The sequence below is a fragment of the Schistocerca gregaria genome, chromosome 1 (assembly GCF_023897955.1).
Source record: "Schistocerca gregaria isolate iqSchGreg1 chromosome 1, iqSchGreg1.2, whole genome shotgun sequence".
Classification (NCBI taxonomy): Eukaryota; Metazoa; Arthropoda; class Insecta; order Orthoptera; family Acrididae; genus Schistocerca; species Schistocerca gregaria.
Genome location: NC_064920.1, coordinates 6,091,213 through 6,114,340, shown reverse-complemented (window position 1 = coordinate 6,114,340; position 23,128 = coordinate 6,091,213). Strand labels below are relative to the sequence as shown.

Sequence of the window (23,128 nt, the reverse complement as noted above, 5' to 3'; positions counted from 1 at the left end):
CAATATCAAAATATACTGCTTTTAAAAAAGAATTCCTTTTTTGGGTAACCCCTCGTGTGACTGGATTCGTGATTTCCTGTCAGGAAGGTCGCAGTTCGTAGTAATAGACGGCAAATCATCGAGTAAAACTGAAGTGATATCAGGTGTTCCCCAGGGAAGCGTCCTGGGACCTCTACTGTTCCTGATCTATATAAATGACCTGGGTGACAATCTGAGCAGTTCTCTTAGGTTGTTCGCAGATGATGCTGTAATTTACCGTCTAGTAAGGTCATCCGAAGACCAGTATCAGCTGCAAAGCGATTTAGAAAAGATTGCTGTATGGTGTGTCAGGTGGCAGTTGACGCTAAATAACGAAAAGTGTGAGATGATCCACATGAGTTCCAAAAGAAATCCGTTGGAATTCGATTACTCGATAAATAGTACAATTCTCAAGGCTGTCAATTCAACTAAGTACCTGGGTGTTAAAATTACAAACAACTTCAGTTGGAAGGACCACATAGATAATATTGTCGGGAAGGCGAGCCAAAGGTTGCGTTTCATTGGCAGGACACTTACAAGATGCAACAAGTCCAGTAAAGCGACAGCTTACACTACACTCGTTCGTCCTCTGTTAGAATATTGCTGCGCGGTGTGGGATCCTTACCAGGTGGGATTGACGGAGGACATCGAAAGGGTGCAAAAAAGGGCAGCTCGTTTTGTATTATCGCGTTATAGGGGAGAGAGTGTGGCAGATATGATACACGAGTTGGGATGGAAGTCATTACAGCATAGACGTTTTTCGTCGCGGCGAGACCTTTTTACGAAATTTCAGTCACCAACTTTCTCTTCCGAATGCGAAAATATTTTGTTGAGCCCAACCTACATAGGTAGGAATGATCATCAAAATAAAATAAGAGAAATCAGAGCTCGAACAGAAAGGTTTAGGTGTTCGTTTTTCCCGCTCGCTGTTCGGGAGTGGAATAGTAGAGAGATAGTATGATTGTGGTTCGATGAACCCTCTGCCAAGCACTTAAATGTGAATTGCAGAGTAGTCATGTAGATGTAGATGTAACGGGCATCAGACGTCCTCACGTGTTACGACAGTTGCGGGCGAATCAGTGCATGCATCCAGGGCAGAGGGGGTGCCACGTCACACTAGTAGGTCGCCTCATACTGCACAGGTCTTTGGAAATTAGACTGTAGTTTGTCGTCACTGCAAAACAACACATACCTTCTCAAAGCGTGACGTTTCGTTTCGCTTCCTCCTCCAGTTCTGGGTGCTTGACATTTTTTCTCAGACTGTATTTTCACTGAGAAACACAAGCCTTCTGCACTACGTTATTTAGGACTGGATGCTTCATTTCTGTATTGATAACAGGTGCCGACTATAACCTCTCATAGATTTTACATTGTTTGAATGAAGGAATTATGTTTCTGAGAAAAATGCACTCTTAGAGAGCAAATCTCATTTGAAAGTATTCTGACTTGCATACTGACATGTTTTAGCTAACCGCTTCCCATCTTTCGCTAATGCATTTTCTTCCCGTCGTTATATGATTCCAAAATCGGTACACATTTCATAGGTATCGTTTTCTAGCACTTTTACTAGAAATCGACAGTAATACTAGTTTGCATCTTCTGAAGTGCTTGTCCAACATTACCCAACATCCGTAGGTTGGCGGGTACGAGACATGTTCGAAAGGAAAAAAAAAATACCTGTTTCATGTGAGCTTGTGGTGGCAGCGCTGTTCTTGGGGCTTGACGCATGGAAGACCTCGAGGTCATTCTGCAGCCCACAAGTGGCAACCGCTGGGAAAAGGGAAACGAAGCCACAGTTTTTAGTTCTGATATTCTACTGATGACCTGAAACGTCATCGTGGCAGTAAATTTTTTTCGTAAGCGCTGATCTAAATTAGCAACATCGTGTGCAATCTTTTTGCAATTAGGTGTTGCGAGTATTGCAATAAGGTGCTTACCAGAGCATGGCTTTTAGTATTACTGCACGAGTGTGTTGGGTTAATCTGCACAATTTACCCGTTCGTTTCCTAGTTACCAACTCAACATTTCAACTCCGTTTTACCTGGAAATGTTCTGTTTAGCTTAGCAATGACGCAATTTGTCTAGCCACCTCGGTCAGCTAAACGATAAGGCCAGAAGGGATAAAAATAGCAGAAAATTGCCTACTTCAAAAACCACAGTCTTCTGCGTGTTTCAAACCTGTTATCTGAACTGTAAAAAACGTCGCGACAACTCAAACGTCACACATATCAGGAGAGTAATTGCCGTGTTCTTAAATGATCAACATGTTAAGAATATACTTCTGATGGACAGGTAAACATGTTTCCTCGATTTACCTCACGGTTACGATAACTGTGCCATGGGACCGGTTACATTACTGTACTTCTGCCCATCTCATATCCCCAGAATAGTGAAATGCCACAGCTAAATGGTTCAAATTTCCGAACAAGTGTATCGTTCGTCCTCTGTAGCCCGTCTTGTGAGTCGTCTCACGAATTTGAACCCAGTGAACCGCGCCACACCGTTCGCTGTCATCTGCTGTGGCCAGCTTTACGTTGTAACGACAAAAACGTGATTTCCCTCTTTTCTGCAACTGTGCTACGTAACAAAACCCTTCAATGCACAATTCGGAGTTCGTATGAACTCTAGAGAAAAGCATGTAGCTACTTTAACCATGGACAGTGCAAGAGTATAAGTGGCACACCTAAACTGCAAACCAGAGAAATTAAAATCTACTTGCGTACAACATAGTTTACGAGCTACATAAACGTGACCGAATCGTGCAAGTTTCCATCCGAGAGACACTCATTTAGCTACATTGTTGACACCCAAACTAACCACAAGGATTCCTAAGTATCGCTACTAAAATCAAATGCAGTTCGCCTATTTCTCGCTACTGAACAAGCCCAAAGAAAGGCGCCAAGATCAAAGCTGGTCTTGATCGCAACATTATTCTTTCATGTAACTGGATATATTAAGTTTCTCAGCTACAATAACAGATTTACGATTAAACCACACATTACTATGATAATACGTTTGGAAAGTTCTTTCTTTCGACAACTTCCCAGCGTGAAAATTCAAATATAATATACTGTTGTGATCATTGCTATGTACTGGTTGTTGCTGTAACAGTAACTTTTCGGAAATCTCGGTACCGTAACACGAATTTAGTTTTAATTAATTAATTGGAAGAGCAGATCGTAAAATGTAAACAGAACGTACTGCAAATGCTTACGCTATGGTTTTAATATGTTTTCATTACTTGAACAAACTGTGTACGGAGTCATTGGTTGTTATGATAAAGACTGCATATGCACGCCTGCTATGTCGCCACAGTCGAACAATATTTGTCGCGCACCCGGCAGCGTTGCAAACGCAGAACCCATCGTCAGGTCTCCTGCTGCCTGCACAGTGGACTGGCGCCCTGTCAGCAGCCGCCTCGGCCGCATACCTCTCGGTATCAGCACCGGCAACGCTGACAGATGCGGAATGCGCTTCCGCAACTTGACTTCGCTAAGGACAAGTTCGCTGAAGACACAAGGACGGCCGAATAGTGCAGACACCTGACCAGCTAATGCTGATGTTTCTCTGGCGACGTTTCGCCGCACGAAAGCGTGCAACTGTTAACGCCACATCTCGTCGCATCGAGGTGTGGGCAATTGAGCTAAGAAACGGCGCGTTTGCAGTCCCATTCTGTACGTAGGACTAAAATCAGTCCCGGCAAGTCACAGGGTAAAGATGGATTTGATAGCCAGGACACGCCTATGCTCCTATCATCACTAAGCAACACTAGGAAGGCAAATGCCACGAAAGTGTGACAAAGTCCTGCTCCCCTCTTCCTACTGTTCAGCCCCTCCTGTGTTTATAGTCCAAGATCCCACTTAAAAGTGGAAATTTGGAGGAAAGAGGCCTAGCACGTCGAGATGCGTTTCTAAATCAGGAAATCCGAGGCATGTTCATCTGTAAATGATGCGGAAAATACATTTGAAAGAAACAAATTAGCCAGCATTAGTAACAGCTACACAGAGGAAAGACGGAGTCAAGATGAGCAGACTTACAAATGGCAGGAAATAAACTTTTTGAAAACAAATTCTTTATTGGCTTCGTACAGAACAGGCAGAAAAATCGGCTGTAGCTAACTGTATGAAACTGGACTCACTATCAAAGTCGCTGCATATACAACGTAAACCAAACCCTACAGGAGATCATGAAAGTTGAAAAAAAATTAAATAAAGTAAATTCACAAGCGAATTATGTCCTGACGAGAAGACAGACAGTGACTGCTCTGAAGTACCCAAGAACTTTAATGCAAATTGTACGATACTTGCCCTGTTTCCTGTAAATCTTTCTCCGTGAATTCTACAATTAATTCGTCGTCATATTTGGTGAACTATTTACAAAAACACAATCCTTAATCGCTTCTCTTCATTTATAGTGTTCCTCATCAATTGCTCTGTAAGAAAATTGTTAAACAATTAACAGCTATATTGCTACTGTGTAACGTGGTTTATCTCTCAGAAAATCAACTGTCCACGCGGAATATGTTATTATGCGTCAGTTTCTTGTGGCTGTATTATGTCCGAAGGGACTTTAAAAAGTACCAAGCGTAGTGGCTAAGGCAGTGGCCAGCACACTGGACTCGCATTCGGGAGGACAACAGTTCAGATCCCAGTCCGGCAATCCAGATTTAGGTTTTCCGTGATTTCCCTTAACCGCTCCAGGCAAATCCGGATCGTTCACTTGCAAAAGGCACAGCCGGTTTCCTTCTCCATCCTTTCGCAATCCAAGCTTGTGCTCCGGTGTCGACGGGGCCCTGAACTCTAACCTTTTACTTTTTTCTTCAAAATCATTGGGACGGCGCGGCAATAACTTTTCTCGAACGCTGTACTACACTTCAAACTGACAGAGGCAAGTGACCCTAGTTTCCACCGCAGTCGCCAAGTCTCTGTAGAGAACGCTCGGGGCGCTCTGTGAACCGCCCAGTTCCTAGACGACGGTTCCTCGGTCAGGGAGCCGCTCCAGAACAGCTGTGCGAACCTCCTCACAGTTGGAGGGTGTCTTGTGCCCCAGATGTTCTTTCAGCTCGCCGAAAAAATTGAAATCGGATGGTGCAAGATCTGGGCTGAGCAGCCTCCGTCAAATGTTTCACTATGGTTGCAGGCGATGTCGCATACACGACCACAATTTCGCGGAGGATCTGTGCGCAGTTTAAACGGGATGCCCACAAGAACCGTACCGTGCTTCAACTGTTTCCAGTTACAGCGCCCTATCACTCCGTCGCTGCGATGTACCTGTTATCCGCACCTCAGCACAACTATGTCTGCAGGAAACGTGGAACATGTAGCCGCTCCTTACAAGACACAGGTCTTGTTGCATAATGCCCCTAGCGTGGGACGACACGTGTCACTCATTTTCTGAAGTCCCTGCATGCGAAAACCCTGCGCAGTGCGCATCCGCGACGGCTACGGTGCCGGCACCGAGTTGAAATTCGCGTCAGCTGTGAGCGACACCTCAAGCGTGACGGTCGCACATGCGGTTTGCTGGTTCGCCTGGCCGTGTCGAGAGTAATTCAGTTTTAAACTGGAAGCTGAAACAGTCAGGTCGGACTACACGTAGTGACCAAAGTTCCTACATCAAAATGGAATCCCTAAATGGAAGGAAACCAACGGAAATTTAAAACGCGCCGAGAGAGGTGTGTGGGAATAATGTGCTGTATCGCACCGCAGTATCACGGCGGTTCGTTCATTTCCGTGAATGTCGGATAAGCACTCAGGACAACCTTAGAAGAGGAAGGCCATCAACAGAGTAATGTTAATGACATTTTAAGGGAAACTTGACGAAAAGCATGTGAGGAAACTGCATATCAGACCACAAAGTCTGTCACTTGAGTTTACAGAATCATAAATGAAAAGTTGAAGACGGGAAAATGTCGTATGGAATCCGCATGATCTGAGTGAAGGGCAAGAAGCAGGCCGCAAGACAATCGCAGAAGAATTCCAGCAATGTTGTGTAACAGATACACAACAGTTCTGGAAATGATTGTTGCACTTGATGAAACCTGTATACGAGACTTTCAGACAGAACTGAAGGTGGCCGGTTTGGCGGAGGGAGGTGGACCAAACAGCGAGGTCATCGGTCCACAGATCTTAAGTCTCCGTCATCACAACGGAATAGTTCCGATTCTCGACGCCAGAAAAAAAATCCGCCGCCAACAATCAAAATCTTTGCGTATGACATGAACGGATTCTTGCTTACAAATAAAGTGCGCCAGAGGACGTCTGTAAAAGGCGAGTACAAAGATTTGTTTTTACGCCCGAAGATTGGTCAAAGAAGGTCTGACATGCTTGCAGCTGGTGTCCTCATTTTGCATGATAATGCAAGGCCGTATACTACCCTACCAGTGAGAGAAACAAGCAAAGTGGATGGGAAATACTTCCCCACGCACCATGCAGTCCTGATATGAGCCCATCGGGCTTCGAGTTGTTTCTCGAACTGAAGGAACAACTCCGTGGAAAACTTTTATGCAGCTGACGAGACTCCAGTGAGGCGACCCGAGTAATGACACAGCTCAATAATCCGGAATACAGACGTTGCCAAAACGCTGTGAAGCTGTCATCAGCAAGAAAGGGAGTTATATTGAAGATCTGTGAAGGTATTTTGTAAAGTAAATTATTTTCTTCAGTTCTGTCTTACAGAGTGCAGAATTTTTGAAATGACTCTCGTACCAAAGATCGTAAACGACTTGCATTATAGACAAATAGTGGATCTGGTTTCCAAAGATATAGGCAATTAATAGCACTGCCGCTTGTTTCACAATAACCTTCATACATCTAATTCGTTTATTAATCTCAGGTTTTGCTGCTTCACAAGCTATGCAGAAACTGATTTATATATTTAAAGTGGCGTTATCTTGTTCAGAGAGAGGAACTGGCGAATGAGAACAGAAATACGCACGGTTGCCAGACTTCAGTAGTGAAGTACGTATAAGCAGTGTGTGTGTGTGTGTGTGTGTGTGTGTGTGTGTGTGTGTGTGTGTGTATAGATAGCGTAAGTGACGACGTCAAATTGTCACCTCTGTGATTCAAACAAAAAGGCCAGCCAAATTTCAGGAACTGTAGAATTACGTTCGTAACTTCGACTCATTCCGTTGCGACTTTCCCGCCTTTAATTCAAGAGCGCGAAAATGTTCTGCTTTTTCACAATCTGCATGTACCTTAAGCAAGTCTGGCAGATATATACGAGTACAAATTAAACCGAGGTCATTCCGACCGAATCAAAACCCGTGTAAGTCTCTCCCAGTGCATTAGAGGAAGAACCAGCTTCATCGAGGGTGCCTAACTACAGGGTCGCGATTTTCTGTGCTCGTCAAGTCTTACTGGGAAGTACGGCGGAAATGCTGGCACCACGGCGTCACCTCCTTTCCGGCGGGAGCCAACCGATACGTAGACCACGCCAAGGACGCGACGGCCCGGGAGTGCAGGGCATGAGTTCGCCCCCCTTCAGTACGTTGCGGTCACGTGCAGGCTTCAAAAATTGCAACAGAAACAAACAACTATCAGGAGACTGCTGTGCAGCATGAGAAAAAGGAGGATCGACTTACTTTAAACGAACCACCATGTGGTAATGCCAATACCACACGTAGATTATTTTTTCCAGATCACATGTCTCCGAATACGGCACACCCGGTCACTCACTCAACCGTTCATTACACGCTACCGATCCCGTCGTAATGATCGGATTCGGTTTCTCCATCCTTATTATCAAACGACTCAAGACAATTTTTGACCTCTTTGTGAAAGTACCAGGTAAGAAATATCATCACTGTGTACTTTCGAGGCTCGTGTGAAATAAGAAAATTGATTTCCAAACGATTGCGTTATACGCGGACACCTAAAACTGCTTGTTGTGCCGGTACGCTAACGAAAACACGAATAGTTTCGTATCTTCAGCTTTCTTTCTGATCACCGTCATGCGCTCGCCCAGCACGGATAAGCGGTCAGAAATTCCAGAACCACAAAATTAGAATGCCATCTTAATGATTGTAATACTATTAACCGGGCCACCAGTTCCGCCGGGTCCGCTTGTCAAAAGCAGCACAGCAATTAAAAAGAGTAGGAAACAACAAAATAAAGGAGATGTCTCTGAGCACTATGGGGCTTAACTCTTGAGGTCATCAGTCCCCTAGAACTTAGAACTACTTAAACCTCAATAATCTAAGGACATCACACACACCAATGCCCGAGGCACAATTCGAACCTGCGACCGTAGCGGTCGCGCGGTTCCAGAATGTAGCGCCTAGAACCGCTGCGCCACCATTGCCGGCAAAATAAAGGAGAGGAAAATCGTTGCTGGCGGTAGACGAGACGTCACAGCCTCAATGACTTGCATTATCGTACATCAGACTGAAGCTGTTCTCCATCCGAAGGTTGGTTTGAGCACCGCAGTGCTTTCCTAGGGATGGCACTAGTGCAGGTGGTGTGTCAGTGCCGCCCCCCCCCCCCCCCCCAAATCCAACTTACCCAGGCACTCATAAGGGGCCCAAAGTGTAATAAGCACACAGAGCGTATCTACACATTTCCCTATATTGCCACAAACGAGAGACACAACATATGACAAAATATTATAGGACCGCCGACGGCTTCGTACTTTCACCACTACCTTTTTGGCCAGTGAGTCACACGGTCTTTTATCAGTAGAGGCAACACGTGTTCGGATTCGACGGTAAAAAGCACCTTCCTCTTTATATGTATAATACATCTGCTCGCGTTCATTCGCTTAATGCTGCATGAGGCCAAGACGGGCCTATGACGAAAATGACAATAGTTTATGGCTTCTCCTCTTACATAAAACTTCCTGGCAGATTAAAACTGTGTGCGGTCTGAGACTCGAACTCGGGACCTTTGCTTTCGCGACACTGGATAATTTCTACACCGTCTTTTTACGTTCCAATAATTTCTCAGGGCGATATCCAAGGGTGAGGAATCAGCTACGCAGCTATTACAAATTCCCCGATGTGCATCTTGACGAGAATGATGTCGGAAGTAGATTTTCGTTATACTCTGCGATAAATGACGACTGCAAACTTTATAAAGAACTAAGTTAATGAGAGATTGGGCTTTCGTTTACTTCTCGTTACGAGAGAGAAGAAAGTTGAAGATTAGCAGGCAGCATCCTCGCAAGCAAAACTCTTTGCGAATATCCCAAACCCTGGAAATAAAAACTTGTAAGGCTAGTTGTCGAATCAGCTGTAGCTTCCTCCGCCTCTGTAATTACGCATTCTGGTAGAGTGCAACACTATAAATGGGCGAGAGAGACATGGCCTCCGTACCGACGAGTGCCTTCACAGACCAGTGTTGCTTAGATCCGGTTCGTTGACCGCTACTTCCGGTCGTTTTGCATGCGGAACGGTTCCCGTCTGCAAGAGCACAACGCTATTCCACGAGATCCTCACTTGAGATACACAGGTAACAGCAGCACTCCACCTGCGTGGATAGTTCTCAAGATAGTAGAAAGCGCTTTTATCATGAACATTCTTCCCTTTACTGTTCCATTCGTCACCTGTCATGTAGACTAACTTTCATAGGCATCTTTATCCTCCATGTAATTTGTTTTTGAAAATCTTAGGTGAAACATACGTTGATGTATTAGAATGTTCACTGCCTAAACCGAATAAGTTATTCATCCAACGGCTCTTTACGGTAACATTGATCTTTTTCACAGCAATTTCCATTAAAGCTGACGGACGACCTAGAACTCTCACTCAGGGACTAAACAGAATTTATAAACAATCTTTACTAGTTTTATACAGAATTAATCCATTTTCTACCGAGCTGCCAAGTACTATACCAGAGGAGAATTTTTGTGTAAATCCCCCTGAATTTTATTTCCTTTGTTTCTGGTAATACAACTACGTGTAAGATAATACAGGCTTCCATTTTCCATAGTAGAGACAGTGCAGTATTTGAGTAGTATGGAGGACTGCGTTTTCAATAACATACACAAAATTTTTGGTGCATCGAAATGAGCAACGATGGGAAAGTACAGTAGCGGAAGGATTTCACAATCGTCAAAATGACTATAGACTTTGTCCTAGATAAAGTGGCCAGAGCTTAGGGGAAGGTATTGGTCTTGAGCAGATTTATGATCCCGAAAGATCTGAGCTCATTTCGAGCCGTCCATGGAACCAGTGTCGTAAATTCCTAGTTACATCCAGTTTTACTGACTACGTGCTGTCAAGCGCTTCATCTAATGAAACATGAACATCGCAGATACTATTATTTCACAAATTACCTCGAACATGTTAGCCACTGAGAAAATATTAATTGTTTTCACTGTCAGTGTACATAGAGGATGTTAGCATACAACGCCATGCCACCCCTCCTCAACGTCTACACTATCGTCCATATTCTCCGCAATCTAAAAGAACATCTGGGGTAGGGGGAATGATTTCCATACACTGAGGCGCCAAAGAAACTGGTACAGGCATGCGTATTCAAATACAGATACACGTAAATAGGAAGAATAAAGCGCTGCAGTCGGCAACGCCTGTAAGAGACAAGTATCTGGTGCAGTTGTTAGATCAGTTACTGCTGCTGCAATGGGAGGTTATCACGACTTACGTGAGTTTGGACGTGGTGTTATAGTCGGCGCATGAGTAATGGGGCACATCATCTCCGAGGTAGCGATGAAGTGGAAATTTTCCCGTACAATCCTTTCACGAGTGAATCGTGAATATCAAATCAGCGACATCGCTGTGGAGAGAAAAAGATCCTGCAAGAACCGGACCAACGACGGTTGAAGAGAATCGTTCGGTGTGAGGTAAGTGCAATCCTTCCTTAAATTGCTGCAGACTTCAATGCTGAGTCATCAACAAGTGTCAGCCTGCGAACCATTCAACGAAACATCATCGATAGGGGCTTTCGGAGCTGAAGGCCCACTCGTGTACCCTTGACGACAGAACGACTCGAAGCATTACCCCTCGTCTGGGCCTCTCAACACCGACATTGCACTGTTGATGAGTGGATACATGTTACCTGGTTGGACGAGTCTTGTTTCAAATTGTCTCTGGCGGATATGGGGACAACCTTATGAATCCATGAACCCTGCATGTCAGCAGGGGACTGTTCAAGCTGATGGAGACAATGTAATGGTGTGAGGCGTGTGCAGTTGGAGTCAATATGGGACCACTGATACGTTTAGACACGACTCTGACAGATGACATATACGTAAACAGCCTGTCTGATCATCTGCATCCATTCATGTCCATTGTGTATTCTGACTTGGGCAATTCCAGGAGGACAGTGCGACACTCCACACGTCCAGAATTGCTAGAGTGTGACTCCAGGAAGACTGTTCTGAGTTTAAACTCTTCCGCTGGCCACCAAACTCCCCACAAATGAACAGCAATGGCCATATCTGGGATGATTTTCAACGTGCTGTTCAGAAGAGATCTCTTACTATTACGGATTTATGGATAGCCCCGCACGATTCATGGTGTCAGGTCCTCCAGCACTACTCCAGACGTTAATCGAGTCCATGCAACGTTGTGTTGCGGCACTTCTGCTTTCTCGCGGGGGCCCTACACGATATTAGGCAGGTGTACAAGTTTCTTTGGTTTATCAGTGTATGGTGACTTTTACGTAGCGGTTCTCCAATGGCTCGGTGTTGTATGTACAACAAACATATACATTATCGAGTACACGGATGTTGATGTTGTGAAGAACTTTTCTTACTAAATGGTTCAAATGGCTCTGAGCACTATGGGACTTTACCTCTAAGGTCATCAGTCCCCTAGACTTCGAGCTACTTAAAACTAACTAACCTAAGGACATCACACACATACATGCCCGAGGCACGATTCGAACCTGCGACCGTAGCGGTCGCGCGGTTCCAGACTGTAACGCCTAGAACCGCTCGGTCAGCCCGGCCGGCGGATTTTCCTTACTCTTTCACTTCTTTGGAATATGTGCCATAGGGTTGTCCAGAATAAAGTTTCGATCGATCGCGAAATGGAAACCACAGTGGAAATCAGAAATATTTCATTTGCAATATTTAGCTACACTTTCCAGCAACATCTCTACGTAGTCGCCGCTCCGACAGACATTTGTCTTAATCAACTTTCTAATACCTTCGTCATGAAAGGCAGCCGCCTATGCTTTCCGCTCTTCTCTACAATGGTCTGCAGGTCGTTATCTGTGCCGAAATGTTGCCTTCATAGTCAGCGGTTGATGTGAGCAGAGATGACAATCAGAAGGTGCCACGTCCGACGTCCGGGCTGGATGGAGCGTCATCAAACAGTTCCGACGGAAAACGCGGGAGCAGCGTCTGCGCCGTCCCTGCAGTGCAGGACGAGAATTGACAGGGAGAAGGAAATGTTTGACAGTTGCGTTGTGTGGGCTTGCGTGAGGTCGGGCGAAAACTCTCGACAGACACTCACAGTTGGCTGTAGACACTATTTTGCAGGCACCTTCACGAGCTCACTGTGTGCTCAGAACTGCGAAGCACAACGTGATGCCCTCAACGGGTGTATTAGAGACACTGCCCAACATATTTGCGCAACGTTTCATAGGATTCTCACTATGGTTTCCATTTCGTGACCGACCGGAACTTACGTTCTGGACACCCTCGTAAAATTTACTGTACAGCCATCGTCAAATCCAATCGTAATGAGTTTTACACCGGCTATTAATAAGCTGGACTACCACCGTTTCTTCCGCTGATAACGTCTGTAGAAATTCATTCATTCTATCATCAGTTGTTTTGCATATTACGACTCTCTGTTAAAGGGACGGGACCTCGATAGGTCACCTTCACCATTCAGTACTAAACTAAGAGGCGTGGCGTTAAGTTGATGTTCTGTCTAGTGTGAATACACCGATATTTTTATTAGAATTCTGAAGAAGCAGACAGTTTGCAAAAAAGACGAATGCGTCTGCTAGCTGATTATATGTAATATCGTGATATCAGTATTTGTGTCCTTATGTGCATAAAGTAATTTCAATTCTTGTAAGTCGAAAGACTTGTTTGTCACGGCGCTGTACTCGTGCTGCTGGTGATGGGCCACGCCCGAAACGCGTTGTGAAACTACAGGAGTTTCATTAACATCTAGTGAATACTTCTTGTGACCTATCAGCTTTTCTAGAATAATAAAAAACATCATTACAAATGGTCTTTTTCCGATTCATGGCGGGATTATAAATCAATCGGCGATAAATGTTTTGAAGAGGCAATTATTCTTGGCTGGAAAACAGGCTTTATTATTTTATATTTTGCCAATAACGCGTTTCGCTATGTTTAAGGCACCTTCGGATTGGCTGGCACAACAGGTGTTAAACATATATGCTGCCGGCCATTCAAATGTCTTATCCGGCAGCCACCGTTGCCATTATTTGAAGAACATTGCGTGGCGCCCTGATATGAAACAGTCTTGAGTACTGAAATGATAATTAAATGGACACCCTAGCTGCAAACTGGCGTTGATGTACTTCATTGGGGACATGTTGAAAATGTGTGCCCCGACCGGGACTCGAACCCTGGATCTCTTGCTTACATGGCAGACGCTCTATCCATCTGAGCCACCGAGGTCACAGAGGATAGAGCGCCTGCAGGGACTTATCCCTCGGATTTATAAGTCCAAGGGATAGCTTGCACGCTCCCCGTGAGACCCACATTCCCAACATGTCCACACCACTACATTTGTAGTGCGCCTAATAGAATGCAGTGGTGTGGACATGTTGGGAATGTGGGTCTCACGAGGACCGTGCAAGGGATAAGTCCCTGCACGCGCCTTATCCTCTGTGACCTCGGTGGCTCAGATGGATAGAGCGTCTGCCATGTAAGCAGGAGATCCCGAGTTCGAGTCCCGGTCGGGGCACACATTTTCAACATCCCCAATGAAGTATATCAACGCCGGTTTGCAGCTAGGGTGTCCGTTTAATTATCATTTCATTTCTAGAAAAGCTGCATGGTAATCAACGGTAACTTTTCTTTCGGAACAGATACTACCGTCATATATAGTGTGGATTACACTGGAAGAAACGATTAAAATACATGTACTAACTCAGTAGGTAGCTGTCCTTTTCACGGACTTCATTTAGTGGACTTTTACAGTACGTAGCACAGTCCAAAAGACGCTAAAAACGGCATCAGGTTCACAGAAATGCATGACAAAATGTAAATATCAGAAATGCCGCTGTACATGTTTACTTTATGTGATGCATTTCTGTAGGCCTGATCCCGTGTTTAGCGTCTTTTGGACTGCGCCACATATTCTACAAGGCCACTACGCGAAGTGCCTTAAAACTCGACAAGGAGAGCTACCTACTGAGGTCTTACATGTATTTTCAACGTGACTTCCAGTGTGCTCAACACTGTTTCATATCAGGGCACCACACACTGTTCTTCAAATGTTTACAAAGGCGGTTGTCTGCTAAGACAATTGCAAGGACGGCAGCTGTTGTGTCAGACAATCAGAAGGTCCCTTAAACAAGGCGAAACGCGTCTTGGCAAAACATAAAATAATAAAGCCTGTTTTGCAGCCAAGACTGGTCATCTCTCCCAAAAATTAAAAATGATCGCAGGCCTCACCCGCGGCTTTCTGCCTTACTCAGGACACCGATCTTTGACAGTGTCATTCCGTGTAGATCGACCCTAAACCCTGATCATTTTCATTGGACCAAGTGGACAGCTGCCATCGTCGTATTAAGCCTGGTGTCGCCGACGATGCAGCATTGTCCGGGGCGGGTCCTGCGGTGCTCTGTGAAAACGAGGGGGAGGGGGGGGCGAGAGCTGCAGTCGAGTATGAGGCCTTGATCTGGAAGCTACAAGAGAGTCGGCCACAATGGAGTTACTGAATAAAGGAAGAGTGTGCGTGTGTGTGTGTGTCATTGCCGGGCATACCTTTTGTCTGCGTGTTTCCACATGCAAAGTAGCTGAGCACTTCCTCCGCTTCCGGCAACAGTGGCCCGTGTTTCGACGCAGCAGCAGACAATAGCCAGTCAGCAAGCCGCGGACCGCGAGGCGCGCATCTCGCAGTGGCCACGTCATCGCCGGCTGCTGCTGCTGCTGCAGCTGGTGTCTGCAGTTACGCAAATCGCAGAGAACGCTGCTGACGCAATTAACTCCCTCGCGCACACCTCTCCGCCGGCCGGCCTATTCACCGCGCTGTAGGCGCCCGACCCTGCTGCATTAAAACCCACCCACTACTCGCCACTCTCCTTTCTCAACAAATGAAAAGGTCACTGTGCACGTTCTCAAGCCATCCACGCGTATTCAACAACTGATTAGAAATTTAACAATTGATATAGGTTATTCAGTCTGTATACTGACCAAGCAGTAAACGAACCCAAAGAAAGTTTTCGAGTAGAGATTATAGTCCAAGTAGAAGAAATAAAAACTTCGGGGTTAGCCGATGACACTGTAATTCTGTCAGAAACAGCAAAGGACTTGGAAGAGCGGTTGAACGGATCTGACAAGATCTTGAAGGGAGGATATAAGACGAACGTCAACTAAAGCAAAACAGTGAGCTGATGCTGAGGGAACTGGTTTAGGAAATACGACACAAAGTAGTAGATGAGTTTCGCTATTTGAGTAGCAAAATAACTGATGAGGGCCGAAGTAAAGAGGACACAAAATGTAGACCGACTATGGCAAGAAAAGCGTTTCGAAAGAGAAGAAATTTCTTAACATCGAATATAGATTTACGGGTTTGAAAGTCTTTTCTGGAAGTATTTGAATGGAGTGTAGCCATGTACAGAAGTGTAACATGGACGATAAACAGTTTAGACAGTAAGAGAATAGAAGCTCTTGTGAAATGTGGTGCCACAGAAGAGTGCTGAAGATTAGATGGGTAAATCACGTAACTAATGAGGACGTACAGAATAGAACTGGAGAGAAAAGAAATTTGTGACACTACCTGGCTAGAAGAAGGCATCGGCTGGTACGACACGTTATGAGACATTAAGATGTCAACAGTTTAGTACTGGGCAGGTCGCGGTTGCCGTTCGGTTCTAGGCGCTTCAGTCCGAAACCACGGGATTGCTACGGTCGCAGGTTCGAATCCTGCCTCGAGCATGGATGTGTGTGATGTCCTTAGGTTAGTTAGGTTTAAGTAGTTCTAAGTTCTAGGGGGCTGATGACCTAAGATGTAAAGTCCCATAGTGCTCAGAGCCATTTGATTTAGTTTAGTACTGGAGGGAAGCATAGGGGGAGGGGTGGGGAGTTAAAAAGTTGTAGGGCCAGACTAAGAGATGAAGCAGATTCAGGAGGATGTTGCTTGCAAGTTATTCGGAGATCAAGAGGCTTGCACAGGGTGGAGTAGCATGAGCAGCTGCATCAAATCAATCTTCAGTCTGAAGGCCACGACAACAACAACAACAACAACAACAACTTGCTCAGATGTTGAAGACAAGCCTATTTATAGCCATGACCTGTACACACAAAATTTTATTCTTTAATTGTTTCGGTTTTTGCAAGCAGCATCGCTGGAAGAAAAGCAGTACATCAGATGCCTCAAAAACGCACATTTCCCAGACATCACTAATCGGCATAACAGATCCAATGATGTTCCACAGTGGTACGTAAAATACACATATTTCGGTTCATGTCGCACATCACAACACACAGGTTAAATCCGGTTTACAAATCCTGGCACTGCATTAACGAAATTATGTGTTTTTTACATACCACCGTGGAACATAATTGCATTTGGTTTAGCTGAAGAGCCACTTATGAGAAGCATAAACTTTTGAAACACCTGACAGAGTGCATTTCTTCCACCGACGTTGGTTATAAAATCTGAAACCGCTACAGAATGAAGCTGTATGTGTACAGCAGATAGCTATAAAAATGCTTTTCTTCAGAAATTCAACAGTCTTTCAGTTGTGTCAGAAAATTCAAATTTAGTCTTCGTTCAGATCCTGTGTCTCCTGCAAATAAAAGTAGAATCGTAATTTTTATTTGATAGTTGCTATATTATAGCTAGTACTGCAAGCCTATCAAGTTTGACACATACAAAACGTTAGTCGGGGCCTAAACTCAGTCGTACGCTCAACACTAAGCGTAAAAAAAAATTTTTTAACGACCATAACGACGAAATGCAATACGTACTCTCTGGAAATAGAAAGCATTAAAATTACTCTATCCATTATGTATTTACAAGTCCACCATGAACTTTGGGGCAGTAAACATTCGTACCAATGAATCAGGGACACAAAAAAATCTGTGCTAAGAAGTTTGAAAAACAAGTCCGCATCAAATTACCAATGTCAACTTTTTTTAGTGAACATATATGCCTTCAGGACGAAGGCACCAGCGTACTCCGCCTAGCAAACCTACGGTCTGTGTGGACGCGCTAACCACAGAGCAAAGCGATTTCTTTTGTAGCGCCCTTCTGCTACCTCAGTTCTGTTACTACCACTGTACGAGAACTGCTCAAAAAATTCCGGAAAACTAGTAATTTCGTGTCAGTGGTGTGCTTGATCGAAATGCGGTTGGCATCCATGCACACGTCTGCGTTTAATGTGTAACTGCCGGAAGTTGATTGTTGTATGTCTGTTAGTTATTGTTCAGTGCTGTATTGAGTAGAACGTTGTGTCGCTCAGTTTGCGAACTTCGAAATGGCAGAGTTGAAGGAACACCGCATCTGCATTAAATTTTGCACGAAACTAAGGAAAACCTTTACAGAGACACGCCAAATGATGCAGGCAGTCCACGGCGATGAGTGCTTTAAGCCGCACTCGGTGCTACGTATGGTTCACAAGGTTTAAAAATCGCCGTACGGAAGTTGAAGATGACGCTCGTTCAGGACGCCCTTCGACGTCTACAGACGACGCCTCAACGAATCTGCGGATGCCAATCGAGGACTGACTGTCGGAGAGATGGCAGAAGAATGTTACATTTCACTTGGATCATATCATGAAATCCTGGCACAGCATCTTGGAATTCACCGTGTTGCCGCCAAGTTCATCCCACGGCTGTCAAGACCGGAGAGACCTTCGCGTCGTAATCCGTGAAGAGCTTTTGGATCGGGCAAATGAGAACGAGACATTCCTTAAGAGAATCATAATTTGTGAGACGTGAGTGTACGGTTGTAATGCTGAGACCAAGGTTCGGTTTCCACAATGGGTCGGGAAAGGCTCTTCAAGACCAAAAAAGCTCGTCGCATCAGGTCAACTATCAAAGCCGTCCTGATAGATTTCTTTGACTTCGAAGGATTACTTCGTCATGAATGCGTGCCACAGGGGCGAACTGTTAATCGATGATACTATAGGGACGTTTTGCGAATCCTGCGAGAAAATGTGAGAAGGAAACGGCCTGAAATGTGGCGAGATTGATAATGGCCCCTGCATCACGATAACGCACCCGCGCATTCATCTCTGTCTTTACTTCCAAAGTTGAAAACTCGGTTGAAAGGGCGAAGATTTGCAACAACAGACGAAATAAAGGGAAATTAGCAGACGGCGCATCGCGCGATCCAGCAAGAGGCGTACCGAGACTGCTTCCGGAAGTGGACACGGTGTTGGAAGTGGTGCATCAATTACAATAAGTAAAAGGTAAGAGTATAAAAATTTTTGGACAAAGTTTCGGAACTTTTTGAACAGAAGAACTCATTGTGCTTCCACTCACTCAACTTTTCTTAGGCACTGAAGGTACATTGGCAGCCACGAATACATTCATTGGTCTCACCAATAAGCGGTGACGCTTCTGTTAGAAGACGGATTTTTTTCAAGAAAACCTGCGCCTGCGTTCAGACACCGCGCCAGGACTCAGAAATGCCCACATCCGTAGAGGTAAAACTCTTGGCTGGTAACCGGGAAAGACCATCCCTGAAACTGCCGAGAACAAGCATGCAACAGGCGCCAATAGTGCAACTCGGATCGTTATCATTTTATGAGTAATACGAAAATTTTAAGTAAAGCAATCTTTGACGCCGAACGTCGGTCTTAAAACCACGACATGTTCCTCGAGATCTAATGAAGTGCAGGAGTCGAGGGGAAGAAACAATGTGTTTCGTCTATATATGTGACTCACAAAACTTGCGAAACACCTGGAAAAATATCAAGTAATCTTTGCGAACATATGACTTTGTACCTGGGGAGATAAAATAATGACGTAGCACTCCAATTGTTGGGGATCGGTAGTGTGGCGTGTAAAACAACCTTGAATGAGTGGCATCAGAGTCGAACCCGCAGTCACTGGAATCAATAGGGCGGGCGATGACAGTCTCGCTGGAATTTTGCCTCTGAGTTGAGGATGGAAAATTGTAACATGCATGTAAAAATAATCTAAATTTCCAATATTCGTGTGGTATACGCATTTTTCGATGTCACTTGACCGTCAGGCGACAGTGTAGAGATCTAGATGACAGCCACATACAAGTTTGGTCGAATAAACTCTGTAGAATCTCTCTCTTTCTGTTTTTTTCTTTTCTGAATAGCTTGCTGAGGGTTCACAAGAAACTGAAGGTTATAATCAGGCGGCACAGTCAGTTTTACATAAACAATGTCCCCACCCCCAGAGATACCACTCAGATTTTACGATGTGTATACTCTAAAACAAGTAAAAATATTACTTTGGTCTGAGATACATCGATTTCTTCTCAGTCAGCTAGCATATAATATTCAGCTGCCAGAGAATGTTTGCACATATTGAAATAGTTTTCTATTTTCTGTTTAGCGCCAGTAATATCTACGTCATAGCAGGCAAAATTAAAATGTACACCTAATGTCATCTATTAGTAAAAACTACTTCAGTCCGGACCCACGCGGCTGCAAAGTCGCAGGTTCGAATCCTTTCTCGGACACGGATGTGTGTTATGTCCTTAGGTTTAAGTAGTTCTGAGTCTAAGGGGCTGATGACCTCAGATGTTAGTAAGTCCCATAGTGCTTAGAGCCATTTGAATCATTTTGAGTAAAACCTGCAATCAGTTCTCTTTAAAGTGTAATCGTTTAAGAACGTTTGAGAGTAATGCATATGAGGTTCGTAATCACAGGCTTCAGTAAGCTTAAGAAGTTGTAACACTCCCATCCTGACACGTCGGAACCTCTCCAAAAACCTATCCCTTCCTATTCGAGTCAGTGTCACAGCACCGACTGCTATAAGCTGATTTCTAAATTCACAACTCAAGTACACACTCTTGTACGTTTTCAGTCAGGGAGACTCCACCCGCAACTAAGATGCAATTACATCACTACAAGCAATAAACATCTTAATACATCCATCCCTCAGAGATTTAAAGCACCGTGACGTCACCCCAACTCCCCCTTTCTTCTACCAACCGGTTGGGGATATTCGACAATATTTCAATTTCTGTGTTATATACTAAATGAGGGCGCGTACAGACGCCCACACCACGTAGATATATGGCTTTCTGGCACTTGCGCGTGGGCGCTTCCCCCACGTAATTAACCCAAAGCCACGTCACAGCAATAAGTAGATCGGTTTCGACTTCAGCCGAGACGTGACGCAACAGCGGCTAAGTGGCTTCCACCAACCCTCTACTGCTGCTGTCACTGCCACAGCCGATATTAAGGGTTGTTTGAACAGCTGTGCCACCCTTCGCAAAATAATTACAAACACGAACCCTTCATGCATCGCTGTCTGGTCGCCAATGTCTTTACAAATGGGAAGTTTATTTTAGAGCCAAGTGCATCATCTTACGTTGAACTTCACTTACAAATGACAAGATTTGACATTTGTTTCTCCTGTCAAACAACCCTACCATCCTTCACAAAAAATGTCAAATTCCCCCTTCTTGTGTGGCAGGCAATATTACGGAAATGTGACGTAGCCTCTTATAGAGTTCACTCTCGTTTCTGGTTTCGTACTTTTTTAGTTACATATTGTGGAATAACTTTGCATTGCCACATAACAAGATCTCTGAGGCAGTTTCTATACGAAACACGTTTCGCCAAACAACCTTTTTTGTAGTCGACACCGTCTATTTGAGTATGAAAAATGATATGATACTGATGATATGATACTACTGGTGTGTAGAGATGTTATCGAACGAGTAAGTTTCGAAGCCTTTAAGAAACTTCACTGTAAGGAATAGGGACATCAACTGATGGATATGCACCATAACAAAAATTCGCTTCATAGCCTTTTTGTATTCTTTCTAAACAAAGGAAAATACTGAACTGACAGCACGGAGGAAGGGAGACTGATTCGAAGATTCATCGTCGCGGTAAACATACAGATACAACTATTGACAACAAAACATTTCAGTATGCCGTTAAAGCAAACTTCACCGTGTTTCAACAGTTTGACAAAATTGGATGAAACTAAAGCGGTAATCACCATGGATGTGATTTTATCACCACATAGCTTTATTGGCCCTACTGGACGTGATAATGTCACTGCATGGAATCCGATCTGATGGCCGGTTGGAGAGAGGAACTCACACAGGGAATTCAAACCACGGTTCAAAAGTACTGCCATGGAGATGACAGAGGATATGAAACATTTATGGAAGCATAACCAACCATTTATAAATTATGATCGTTAACAATGCTATTGAAAAACACAAACTTGTCATAAACCAATAGTTCATTGGCGTCTTACCGATACTATACTACGATCCACTACAAACGTAAAGGAAATTGTTGCCTTCAACACTCTTGCGTGTATGTTACCATCATCGTATTGACGAAATGCTCTGGTTGTTGTTGGCTTCGATTCATTCTTAATTTGGAGAATTTAGGTGCAGAATCGATTACAATGGTTTCAAAGGACAGTAGTGCAACAATCGCAGGCCTCACCCAGTAGAACGAAATAACTGAATCAAGCCCGTCCTGCGTCTAGTACACGTTAACTGCCAATGAGTTTTGTTTATTGTTCAGGAGTCAGAATAATTCCTTCTAGTCCAAAACATTTTTCGTAATAATTATACAACTAACGATGCTACAGAAGTATGCATAACACAAACAGAGACTAGAACTTTAAAACTTATCGCTACCACATCAAATATGTAGGTAATGTTATCCTCGCAGATAAAATTGATTTATGATTAGCTGGAATATAAACGTGGCATTGGTCCTATAACATACCCTTTTCAAACTATCACAAGGCAGACATTCTTCGGAGACAGCCTATAACTATTGCTGCTCCTTGGGTGACCTGAATACATCACATACTTCAGAACTGAATCAACAAACTCCGACTACTTGTAGGCATCAGGGATGTTCGTAGATTATTATGAAGTAGACCCACATACGACTGGTTTGTTTAACAAACCACTCAAGATCTTTGTTGCCAATTAAATACACACAAGTGTTCGACGTTCAATAAAAATGCTTAACTAAACCAAAATCAGTTCCAAGATGTCTAATATGTGAACTACATCATGGTATATGTTCACTGAGGACAGGAGCACTAAAATGAAACGATGGGTATATTGCGTGTATGCAATTAATAATAAAGTACTTCAATCGTATATAAAATGCTGCTAATGGAGCCACGAATATATTTAATGCAAATACGATTTGTATATACACAAAATACATATCTGAACATTAAGGAAACTTTTGCTTAAAACCCTGCATCAGAAAGACTTTCGGACTCCACTGAAAGAATCTGTATACACTGCACCAAATTCATTCCACAAATAAACACATCCAACAAAACGCTGGTCATTGTTTCAAATATACACTATTGCCGCCAGATTTGAAAATGTAAACACATGACCCACGTGCTATGTCATGTGACACTACAGCAGTGAGAGCAACCGAGGAAGTGTCATATGGTTACTTACCAGCCACTGTAAATCTGTCCATATAGTTGATGAGATTGACGTAGAACAATACTGCGACAGTTATTTTATCACGCAATCTGATGCCGGTGCCACGCCTCCCTTGCGATGCATCTGGTCCGGCAGTTAATGTTGGAACTGTGGTGTCAATACTGTCTGAATCATCACCATTGCTCATCAGCTGTTGATGAGAGTGATTCTGCGGTAGATTTGAAGGCTCCATGTTTAGAATCTTCAGAGAATGCTTATCAACAAGTTTCTGAGCTGGCATATGTACTGCAGCGACTATCACCGCGCACTCTGAACACAGAACGCCAAATGGAACTCCATTCTCCACGACGGAACACACACACCCCCCCGTTAAGACGCATAGTATCGATAGTA

The 23,128-nt window shown here is 44.2% G+C and overlaps 1 protein-coding gene and 1 non-coding gene across 2 annotated transcripts in view; one reads left to right on the top strand and one right to left on the bottom strand.

The window, feature by feature from the left end:
• LOC126320757 (protein spinster) overlaps positions 1 to 23,124 on the bottom strand; it is a 307,891-nt gene extending 284,767 nt beyond the window's left edge. The window contains exon 1 of the mRNA XM_049994122.1: positions 22,748 to 23,124. Within this exon, the coding sequence (XP_049850079.1) occupies positions 22,748 to 23,015 (268 nt within the window). The 5' untranslated portion in view covers positions 23,016 to 23,124. The remainder of the gene's footprint in view (positions 1 to 22,747) is intronic.
• Trnat-ugu (transfer RNA threonine (anticodon UGU)) lies at positions 13,797 to 13,870 on the top strand. The gene has a single exon. It is a non-coding gene; the product is annotated as a tRNA-Thr (tRNA).
• Positions 23,125 to 23,128: the final 4 nt, after the last annotated feature.